The sequence below is a fragment of the Enoplosus armatus genome, chromosome 4 (genome assembly GCF_043641665.1).
Source record: "Enoplosus armatus isolate fEnoArm2 chromosome 4, fEnoArm2.hap1, whole genome shotgun sequence".
NCBI classification, from domain to species: Eukaryota; Metazoa; Chordata; class Actinopteri; order Centrarchiformes; family Enoplosidae; genus Enoplosus; species Enoplosus armatus.
Window position 1 is genome coordinate 18,575,611 of NC_092183.1, and position 12,322 is coordinate 18,587,932.

At 44.2% G+C, this 12,322-nt stretch overlaps 1 protein-coding gene across 3 annotated transcripts in view; it reads left to right on the top strand.

Annotated features, from left to right (window-relative positions):
• The window catches only part of tcf7l1b (transcription factor 7 like 1b), a 32,148-nt gene that overhangs the window by 10,493 nt on the left and 9,333 nt on the right, over nucleotides 1–12,322 (top strand). For all 3 annotated transcript variants that reach the window (XM_070905170.1, XM_070905168.1, XM_070905171.1), the window contains exon 4: nucleotides 8,853–8,936. In XM_070905170.1, the coding sequence (XP_070761271.1) occupies nucleotides 8,853–8,936 (84 nt within the window). The remainder of the gene's footprint in view (nucleotides 1–8,852; nucleotides 8,937–12,322) is intronic.

Sequence of the window (12,322 nt, forward strand, 5' to 3'; positions counted from 1 at the left end):
CTTATCGTCATGCAAGATGTTGGCAAGTAAACAAGACGCAACTTGGGGCACACCTCTAATTGCTTGATTATTTTTGACAGATCTGCGCGACTCTTCAGCTTCAAGATTTGCAAGGGCAGAATAAAAAGCCATAAATCTTTTTTCTGCAGAGTTAATGGGGTTATTTGAGTCCTGTCCAGACACTCTCTCCCCACAGAGTGTCTAGTTTCAGATGTCACTCAGAGCTTTGTTTGCCCCCCAGGGTGAAGGGTTAGAGGTCAAGGTTCAGGGCCAGTTGGCTGAGTGGCCACAAAAGCCCAGGCTTCCCCTCAGCACATCCGATCCCTTCTTCCACACCAGCCTGCAGCCACAATGCAGGGATCGGTTTGCAACATTTGTCTTTTCTTATTATAACCTAGAATTAATTTCCACTTATGTCAGGAATTGTAGGGGTATAGTTCAAAGTTTCACATTGAGGTCATAATACTGGCTTAGGTTTACGGCCCGAGACTTTAATTGTTTCTCAGTGGAAACTTCTGTAACAGTTCTTGTTTTAGAAGAGTTTTGTTGCATTTGCTGTCCAGCTTCTGTGTAAGCCCACTAATACCATAGAAAACATCCTTATTATCTGCATGATTTGAGAGTTTATATTTCAAAGGCCTTCTCTCTCTGTCGACATTAACAATCAACAGTCGCACCTCAGCAAAATCTCACAGCAGCCTGTTGAAAAAAAGTTTCTTTGTTCAAAACACCTCAGAAACTTTGCGAGCCCACAGCCTCACCAGCATCAGCCACCACCCACAACCTCAACTTTTCTCCCTGCCCCACCACCACCACCACCCAAACATGTCCTCCAGCCAGGTTTATTATGCCGTTTCACGCAGACCAAAATTGCAGCTGCATGGAGAACAATCTGGAGCACATTAGCTCAGGCGCTGTGATTTATAAATTGTTTCTCAGGCCATAAATCCCTGTTGTAATTGTGCACAAGCACCCCTCTCTTTCTCCAGTCACTCCCCCTTCGTTCTCCCTCTCTCCCTCTCTCTCTCTCTCTCTCTCTCTCTCTCTGAGCAGCTTACAGTTCTGGGGTTAACACTAATTGTTTGCAGAAGTGTGCAGTTTGGATTGAGTAGACATTTGTTGCATTGTGGCGCACATTTTGGGGCTTGCAGAAAACAGCTCTTCATGAAAGATAAACTTTCCTACTTTTTTTTTTATGCTGTTCGTAAACCTTTTTTGGTCACATGGTGTGAGCTAAATGTCCAAGATGGGACGTGAGCATTTTGTCTTCAGCTCCATGTTACTGTGGTTCATGCTCTGCATTCCTGAATACTGTGTAATTTTAAGGGGCCTCTCCTAAACTCTGTCCCTGGGAATTTGATATTTACAGCCGCCCCTGATCGTAATCACCTTGCTGTTCTCATTATAATGTATTGAAAGTGAAAGATAGCAACAGCTGTATATATTGTTTTAAATAGCAGGTCCAGCCTTGAGTTCTCAGTGGTCTGGTTAATGTTATGGAGACATTTTTCAGCCACTTTTAAAACTGAAGCAGCTTATATAAATCAACGTTAGTTCCTCAAAAAACATCTCTCTTCTCAAAACGTGTAAAAAGTAATTTATTCATTATTGACAGAACTACTCCATTGTTTTGCTTTCAAGAGACCTCATGAACCTTGAAGAGGTAGGGGGACCCCATGACCCAACCGCATCCCGCCTTGTGACTCCTCTAAAGGCTTTTTCTCCAACCCTGAAAACCTATACGTTCGTACTGGAAAATGTATACTATACAAAGTTGCAGACATGTAACAGGATCCCTGGATGGGAACAGGAATTGAATTTACAGCCAAACCTATCAGTAGATCATGATTTAGCACTCAATATCACTGCGCGCAGCATGATGAAAATGAAGCCTGTAGATTTCAGGGGAATGACTTTTACAAATGTTTCAGGTATAAAAATGCTCTGGCGACGTTCCAGACCTCCCTGCAGTCCGCTGACAATACGCATAACTAATCCTGGGGAATGTCATGGTAGTAAGTTGTGCGTGTTGTCGCACACTGTGGAGGTTTGAAACTACTTTTGAAAATATTTTCTCATTCAATTAGATGTGTACATACCAAGCATTATATGTCAAATTAGATTATTTTCAGTCCCACAAATTATGATTTTTGATGGAAAATGTGTTTTTCTATGTATGTAGACGTATATGTAGACGACATGTTTTTTTTTGTCATATCTCATTTAATGTCTCTACAAGTGTTCATAAATAATATGGGTTTGATTTTAAACAGTCAGCCTCTGTGTTTCCCTGAGTGTCGGAGCATACCTGTGGCGTGTGAATGTGTCTGTGTGTTTGAGTAGAGCTGGAGGTGCAGGCGGCGGGGCGGGTGGAGAGGAGATGGAGAGTGGAGTGAGTGGGGTTAGCAGTGGGGTGATAGGGATGTCAGGTAGTAAAATCTGAGATGAGGCAGGGCCTAGAAGTCTGTGGGGCCTGAAGATTTGCGCCTGCTCTCGGAGCAAACACAGGAGGCATCTGCAGGCAGCTGTGTGTGTGGGGGGGAGGGCTGCTGCTGCTGCTGCTGCTGCTTAGGACAGGGGGGTGGGGGTGAAGAGCTGGGTGGTGGTGTTGGGTGGTGGTGAAGAGAGAGGGGAGGGGAGGGCGGGGGGCTTGCAGAGTGAACACAATCAGTCCTCTGTTTTCATAAGACTTGTGGTATGTGAGAGCAGAAACAAATGTGTTTAATTTAGGCCCTTTTTTTCTCTCTCTCTTGCCTTCTCCACTACACCCACTTATGCCCACCTCACTTTTTCAAAACTTACGTTTTCCCTTCAAGATGTCTCATGGCCTCTCCTGCCACTGTCAGCTGCTTTTAGGAAGTTTAAAAAAAGGAAAAGCTTAAAAAAAAAAAAAAAAAGAAGAAGAAACAATCACCCACTGTGCCCTGTCAGAAAAAAAGGCACACTTTTAGCAGACGTACTCAAATTTACTCTTGGAGGGTGGCGGTAAATATTTATCTGCAATTTCTGGAAAAAGAAGAGAAAAAGATTATTTTTATGTCTTCACCGAGAGTTTGGAGTGATTACTGTGCTGTGGTATTTGCCCTGTTCAGTGTGAGGGGTGCATGCTGGACTTATTATTGCCTCCTAAATGCCTTGGCAGGAAACGCTGTATTATATTGGTAACCCATGCTGTCTCCAGTCAATTTGTGTTTGGTCATAAATGAAAAATTCAGGTCTCACTTGTGTGTCATTGGCGTAGACTTGGACGCACACGCACCTATGCTTAGACGCTCACACACACACACACACACACACATTTGATTTCTAAGTCGAGCTTTACTGTAAACATCCAGCCAACCGCTGGTAACCACCTCGTGTTCTGGAGTTAATTATACAGACGTTTACGGCTGTGAATTTCAATGAAACGAGGCTACTCCCCAAACAGTAAAAAGTTGTGTTCCTGTGCGACTGGACAAACAATGCCACAGGACATGGAAAAGGACGACATCTTTGACATTTGAGGTGTAGGCTGTCTTGACATCAGATCAGATTGACATTAAGCGGAGCAGCGTGCGACAATTAAAAGCAGATCTCCCAGGTACGGGAAACCACATAACTGACTTCACATAATTGACTTGAATAGCTTCGCACCCTCCTCTCTGTCTTTATGAGTTGGCCTTGCTCTTACCAGATGCGTAATTATTTTCTTGTGTGTCTAATTATACAGTGAGTTTTATATGACCTGCTGGTGTGCTCTGTAACAGAATTACTCACTTGTTCCTAACTTTAACCTCAGCGAGACCGAAGAACTTCTCCCGTAACTCCGTCTGATTGAAAGTACCTGAAAGTCAATGAGACAGAATAAGAACAATGGCGGCTTCATTGAAAGACTCGCGTGAGCTCCACGGTAACGCTCCAAAGCTGTGGATACAGGAAGCAATAACTCAGGATTATGTCATGCAAAAGGAAGGGGAAAAAAACAACAACCCTGATACAAATAATTGCTTGAGTTGCAAAAATGCAAACTCCTGCTGAAGTCGCAACTCGCTCACTGGGACAGAATGTTAAAGAAGGCTTTTTAGGGGGTTTGTCTTGGCCTTGTATTCTGTTAATGCTGTTTTATTACTGAAACAGCAGTAAATCCGCTCCCAGGACTTTTCAAATAAATCCAGTTTGCAGGCCAGTTTGGCCTTGTACAGAATATGCATGAGGTTGTTATGTGATGCCATTGCTCGCTGACTTTTTTGTAAAGTTGAATCTTTGAAATTCTTTGCACAAAATGCAGCACACACCAAGCATTTTTTCTGATTTTGGAATAATAAATTGCCCACACGCTGTAGTTTCTAAGCTACTGAAACTCAATGTATGCTACTTATAGACGCGCATGGAGCTGCGGGCAGAGTGTGTAACCATCTTGGAAAAACCTTGACGCTGTGTTGTTAGGACCTCCCTCACACTGCCTCCCCTCCTCACTCTCCTCTGCACTAATAGTTCTTTTGTGTACAAGAGCATGTTAAGAGGCCAATGAGCCTGGCCTTAATAGGCCACGTTGCCATGGAAACCACAGCACTCTAGATGTCTGACCTTTGACCCAGTTTTTTTACTGGCTGTGAATAAGAGTGCAGGACGACCAACCAGGTCACAATAGAGGCCCGGCAAACTGAGGGAGTGCCCCTGTCATAGTCACTTAACTTCATTCCTCTATGGGCTAATGGACACTTCAAATGTGGTAGCCATTAGCAAGATGCTATCTCCACTGCATGACAACAGGCTTCTCAGGATTCATATAATGTAAACCAAGAGAATGAGCTTAATGTGAAATTCAAGCAATGAGCTGAAAAAGGGTTCTTATAGTTTTTTACGTGTGTCTGATGAGACTGATCTAAATGGCGAAACATCTCCAATAATAAAATGCCAGGGCCAGAAACCACAGTGGTCTGTTTGGACAAAAAAATACAAATGTATCTACAAGTTTCACTATTTTTCGTAGTTTCTTTCTCTTTGTACCTTCCTTTAAGATAGCTTTAATTAATAACTTCCTCCCTGACTAATCTACTTACTTCATAGTGGACCGGATAATAGGACATGGTCCCCATTCAGAAAAATTTGCAGTGGCCCAATAGTGCATTGTGGATCTGACCAGCTGAGCCGCTTGTCGTTTCCCCATCAATTACACAGTAATTAGCACAATGACTGCTGAGGTTTGCTTAAGAATTGTCAGTGTAATTGCCTCTAATGTTGGCAAACAATTAGCCTTAATGCAAACTTTGAGACAAGGCGGGGGCTACTTATCACATTGTCTTTGTCCCCGAAGCTTTAATTGTGTTTCATGCATAGATCAGGTTGAGGTGTCAAAGGCCCCGCATGAGCAGGTGATATCAGCAGAGCAAACCAGGGAGGGACTGTGGTGTAGGGGGCCTGACAGGGCCATTGTCTGAAGTTGCTGTTCATATGGACAGGGCACGGTAATTAACACCTCAGCCAACAGCAAGCTGTGAGGCCCATTTGTTTTCTGTTGGGGGGTAAAAGAAAACAATGGGGAGGGGTTCTCCACACAGTAGGTGATTGACATTATCTGCTGGAGCGATCCGTGGAGGCATTCCTGCTGCTGCGCCATTCACCACCAAGTTGGGCGAAGCCATTTTTACAAGCGTCAGGCCTCGTCTGAGCTGCCACTTACTACATATTTCACTCTTTTATTTGTTGTTTGTCTTTGTCTGGCTGTTTACTCTTGATTGATTGAGTCAATGCAATTCAGCACAACATGCATTAACATATAATCAGTTTTAGATAATACTAGTTATGAGGCATATCTGCTGTTTTGCAGAGTCAAGATGTGTTTTCATTGTTGTTTTGCACCTTTTTATAGAATTGTAAATATTGTTCTATATTAATGTTATTTTTGACTTGACTTTTTGTCTGATTGACAGTCGTTATGACTTCTCACTGCAGCCCTGAACTCGACAGATAGTTGCTAGCAAAGTTTGGGATTTTTTTCTGTCCCCTTGGCAGAGTGTCTGACTTAGTTTGACAGCAAATGTCCAGACATCTGTCTCTTCTCCGTGCTCTGATGTTGGCCTGCAGTATGGCACCACACACTTCAGAGATGACAAAGACTCTTGGCTGTGTTTTCCGTCGCTCTGTGAGAGCAATGTAACAATTAGAACCCAGCTCTGGCAGGCCACATGCCCCAGAGCATATGTTGCATTCTCTCTGTTCAAAAAACCAAAGGGCTCCAGTGTAGCTTTTTGGAAAATTTCAGTGGCATCACTGCCACCTTTGTCGCATCTGGGTCCTGTAAAAGTAGCACATTCTACTGATGTCTATTCTGAGTGTTGGAGGCAGCGGGGAAGCCTGGAAGACAATTAGAGAGCTATGAAAATGGATCAGCTAAACTTCACTTTAGTTACACATTTCTTTCAGTACTCTGTCCGAGTCTATTTACCAGAGCTTCCAGCTCCCATGCTGAAACAGACATTGCTATGGGCCCCGGCCATATGTCTGTATTTGTTTCCAATAAAATAAGGGCACGTGTAAAGCATTACTAAATGTCTTGCAGTTACATTGATATTAGTTTGTCTCCTGTTTCAGTCTTTTACTAACATTTAATATCACTCAAGCCTTGTCATAACTATTTGAATCATCAATTTTAAGTGCTGGCTCTCCTTCAGCTGCCCTAACTTTTTTTCTTACACTTCCCCTGTGTTTTTTTTTTTCACTGTGACACTGGGAAAGTTTTTGCTCAGCAGCATGGCCCTCAATTCCTCGCCTTTTGTTTCCTGAAACAACTCATAGACAAAAACACCCTCCCTCTCTCTCCCTCTCATGTGTTAGTGAGTGGTGTGCTGCTCTAGTCTGGGCCGGAGCTAATGTGACAGTGTGCGGCTGGCATTACCTGGCTGGATGTTTCAGGGAGTGTGTGAACAGTTGCTCCATAGGGCACACGGGCAATTAAAAGAAAAGTAGGCGCTCAGAACAAAGTGCCTGGGGGCATGTTCCTCCGTCCTGGCAGAAGCTGTCAAATAAGGGATGGATTGGGTGGGAGAGCTGGGGTGGGCACGGCCCAGGCAAGACCAAACGCTCACAATAGCGCTTGTTTCATTTGTGGAAGGACTCATGATTGACATAGATTAGACAGAGAAAACCGCATTGTTTTGGATTTTCTCTCCGGAGAGCAGCATTCATTAGGCACCATGCACACAGCAGAGTAAAGTTTCAATAGGGGGCTAGCAGCCTCTAAAAGCAACTGCCTCCTGACAGTTGTATGGACTTGGGCCCATTAGTTGGAACCTACGATTCAGCCCTGAGCAGTATAGTGAAAATGAAGAGGGCTGATGTCAACTCCAAGAATTTCCCCCCTTTTCGAAGGGAAAAAGGGTCCCCTTCCCCCTGCCTCGGTGCTCTGTTGGACCCCAGCTGTCAGGAAACAATACCCTCTGCCTGCTCCGACAAACTCATTCCTGAAAATGTTTTTTTTCCCCTCCTCTCCCTTTTCCCCCCTCCTGCTATAATGTCTTTTCCATTTTTAACCCACAGCCATCCAAGCTTCCTTCCTCCTTACAAACCCCGAGTGATGAATGAAGTTTTAAAAATCAAAATCTGAATGCATGACTCCTCCGGTTTGCTTGTTCATCATCATTTGTCCAGCACCGACTTTTGAAAAGTGGACAAAGCCATGCATATATTCTTTAACTGGTCATTTTTAACACGCCAGATACTATTTGTTGTCTTTTCCATTCGTCAGATGTTTGCTGTGGGTGGACGTCAAACTGCTTGTGCAGAGGATTTCATAAGCGCAATGCTATGTAAATAAAAACGATAGCATACACTGTAGAATGATAACAGAGGATGCATAGTGAGATTGCACAATCACCTCTTACAGACAACATTCATCATAAATAAACTATGATCCCTTTATGTCTGTTCACTACAAGGGCCTGGATGAGCGAAACATAACCTATAATATAAAACCCTTTTAATTAATTTGAAATTGTACCTGGGAGAAAATCCACATGCATGACAAGCTGCTGTGTCCGGTATTTAAACTGATTCATTCAACAGATGGTTGAGCCGTGCTTTTGGAGCTCTGGCTTCATGCTATCTCCATTGCTGGAGGACAAAAAAGGAAAAAAAAATGCTCCGCTTGTTGTATCAAGCAGTAAATCACTAAAACCTCTCCTGGAGCACACAGCTCCTCACTCCATGGCACAGCGGCTAAAGGAACGCGCTGCAGTCATATGGAGGTGGAAATCTTCGTGACATGAGAAAAAAAAAGAGGGAAAGCAAACACTTACACAACCTCTGTATGATAACTCTGATACATGTGTGAAAAATAGTGATACCGAAAGGAGGAGGGACTGTATTCGGGTCAAAAGGCCAAACCAATTGAGACGGACAGACAGGAGTTAGCTTGGGAGTCCGCAGCTCAACCTTTTTCGCTGCTCTGTAGACGTGGGCTTCCTTCCAGCTGTCTCTTCCCACCCGCTCAGCGATGGGCGCCCACAGCTGGCCTCTTGTTTTTCCTTGACAAACGGCAATTTCACAGTCCTCCACCAGTCCGTTGTGTTCACATCGCTCTCCCTGCTCTCCGCCGTGCCAGAACGCACTGTCTGACTCCAGCAGCAATGTGGGTCTCGTACAGGTGTCTGCTGGAGATCTCTGCGGGCTTGACACCATTCATAGCACTTTTGCACGCTCTAGGAAAAGATTCAGTCCCTGCTGTTCACTAACAGTAAACATGAGATGTTTTTTTCACATCATGTCTATTTTTGAATGCATTTTCTTCAATCTTCTATCTGTGTATGCTTTTTTTCCTGCAGTGGGTCTGGTTCTGTTGTATAATTCTGCTCTTTGTCTCTCATCTCTCACAGTACCTGCAGATGAAATGGCCTCTTTTGGACGTTCCTGGATCTGCAGGACTAAAAGACTCCCGTTCTCCAACACCAGGGCATTTAGTAAGTAGACACTTGCGCTCAAAAATAACACAAACATTTGATTATGACAAGATAAAGCCAAAAACTCTGATCAAATTTGGATTCATCAATATCATTATCTTTATATTCATCTATATTTCAGATTACTGTTGCATGTGTACACTGTAGTCTGATTTCTTGCGCCAGAGGCAGTGTGATACAAGAACAACATGGCTGGTTGGAGGAGGGAAAAAGAGAAAACACAATGTCCACAGTCAAATTTCACACACTAATAAGATGTTTCCTCCGGGACATTAACCTAATTATCAAACAAATCATGTCAACTTATTGGAGGAATCAGTTTACTGCGAACCACATAAATGGTTTAACCAAACTATCACCATAATGTGGTTATTCACAATAATGAAGTTATAGTGCGCATGTAAATTTACTTGTTCCCATCCATCCATGGACAGCTTCCCCCCTACAACCCCCACAACGCCCGCAGGCCAACTGCTGAACAGTCTGTCTGTCTTTACCACAATAACTCAGCCTCCATCGTAAATCTCTCAAGTTCGAACCTCCTTGCCATCACTGAACTTTCCCACACAGGTGTGAGCTAGTCATCATGGTGTCTCACTCTGTTTAGACAATGCGGGGCCTCAGCAGACCTGTTTGGTTTGTGGCGTCGCTGAGGGTAGTGTGTCCGGGGACTGAAAACATTAGATAACATGAAGCCCAGAGCATCTATCTAGCATCTCACCTGTTTGATTGTATCAGGGCGTTTCCTGGTTTGGGAAGTCATGTGGAGCAGAAAACCACTGTCACTACACTTCAGTTAAAAGAACAGCCGTTGTGACTCAGCCCCTTGACCTTACATATCCTGGCTAGACGTGCTTTCTGAGTTTGTGGTTGACTCGCTGGATCACATAATCGCAGCAATGCACATGACAAAGTCCTCATTGAGCACAGTGGGAGATTGTTGTGAAGGGGACGGAGTCTGCTCATGGGAATCCAGGACTGACTAAAGTCTCAATGGAAACCAATTAAAGATATTATATTAGAATAGACGCTGACCTGTCAGTGACCCCGCTGATTTCTCTGTGGCACACAGCAGCTATTGTGTGAAGTTTTGTTGCAGCAAACTGACATTAATTGATTTAGCCAATGTGCAACACTCTGCAATGTATGAATTGCAGAGTCGGGGAGACAGAGTTAAGAGCAAAGGTCAAAACAATGAGTACAATAATAGCAATTGAATTGAAAGGAAATGAAAACATGTCGACTGAGGTTGAGTTCTCTGCTTGTATTGTTTCTGTTCTGTCCTTCAGTGGTTGCTGCTACTTTTCATGGGGCTCTGTGTTGGTGCTTTTTCCTTTTTGTTTGGCCTTCATCTCTTTGAACATCATAAACCCAGAAAAGTCAATACAGAAAGAAACATTGTAGAAAACTGAGAATGTGAGCGATCAAACTGTTTCCTTGCAGAAATGTTACTAACATCGCCTGAATAATAAGTAGCCTTCACTTTTATGTACTGAAATATGTTATTTCCGTAAGTTTACAATGTTTGTTCTGTGGTCCCTTTTATATCTGTGCATTTACACTTTAAAATACCAGTGTGGGTTCTACATTGTTGTTATCATAGATGAAGGCTTCTTTGTGCCTTGTTTTTACCGAAAAGTCGATATTTTTCAATTTGTTGTGATCATTTCACTATTTTTATTGCAATGAAACAGCACCGCTCGAAAGGACGGGGGGTCCAAGGCCAAACAACCTCAAATGAAACACTTAAATTGGCAGAAAAAGAATATGAGATAACGTTATTGTCTCAGAACTCATGTGACACTTTCATTTAAAAGCAGTATAAAATGTAGGGAAGTTCATTGAAAGTGTAACAGCTTTCAGTATGGGAACTAAAAGAGGAAGTCGCCATGCTTGATCTGGTGACCTGTGACCAGAGGGTCACTTGATGTGTGGTGGGAAGCTCTAATACCGGGTACGGTGTACTCTGGGCATGGAGGATAGAAGTGAAACACCCCGCTGTGGACTCTGGGCCAGGAGCCCACATGCCCCTCTGGTGTGCTGCTGCTGACAGGGAGCCAGGCTGATTATGTGCTCATTACTCCAGCCGAGGAGAGAGAGGGAGAGTGGGAGGGGAGCAGCAGGCTGGCTCCCCAGGCCTGCAGGCTCCCCAGGCCCCAACACTGCACTAATGAGAGCAGGGGGAGCGGATGGGCACACACGGGGGGCCAGGGATTACTGCCCAGGGCCAAGAGGAGCCAGAGAGAGAGACCCGAGGAGAGGAGGTGAGGAGACACCAGCAGGGACTCCTGAAGCAGACCTGTACTCCTGCAGTCATTCTGCAAACGTGTGTTAAATCTGACACATTTCGTTTTTATGATGGACTGGCATGGTTTTCAAGACCTGCTTGTAGGCACACGTATATCTAATATTTTATATGCATGTCAACAATGCACAATGTTAGTTTACTGATAAGGCTTTTACAGTCTATTAGTTGAGAGGCCTGCTCTATCGAGCGCCTCCGTAGATTAATAAATCATCGACTGGCAAGACACGGCAAGGACGACAATGTTGATATTTTGATTTTTTTTTTGTGAATGATATCATCTCACATCCCATCCCGTATGCCTGCAGAGATCGATGCAATCGTTGTTGCTTGAACTGAAATTTCTTTGACATTTCTGCTAGTTCTGGCGATGTGGAACAAGATAAGGGGACGTAAAAGAGAAATCAGAGCATTCAGTGGATACGAAAGTCCAGGGAAAGACCGTCCTGTCACTGTGCAGATTGGGTCCATAAGGCCTGTATGCTAATCAGAGCCTGCTCTGTCCTGAGATCCTCAATTATTCAACAGACAGGTTTGTTTAGCATTCAGTTGGTATTGCCATTGGGAGTAATGGTAGAGGTGGTGGTGGTGGGAGATGCGGTGGGAGGACTGGGAAGAAGGGAACAAGCTTTTCTATGAACATACCGCACCCCACCACACACACACACACACACACACACACGCACACACACATATCTGCATACACCCACATACGTCCAGCACCCCAAAACCCCCATATAAGCCCCTGTGTTCAGAGGGCTTCCTCTTCATGAATAATACATCAAAGGCGCTGCAGGGCCAGGTGATGCAGTATGGGGAACTTGTCAGCCCATCAGTAGTGGCCGAGCTAGACCAGAGAGGAGAGCAGAGGACAGGAGAGGACAGGAGAGGAAGTCGAGGCGACACCGCTGTCTGAATGTGCGTCTCGTACTCATCTTCCACAACCCACTGATTCACAGTCATTAACACTCTGCTGATAATGATGTCAAGGCAGCGCACTTCCCTTGCTGAAGTCATTCAGTCACTTGCAGTAATTTGTCCATAAGGTCTGTTCTCTGTGTCATTAGTCGACTACACCGAC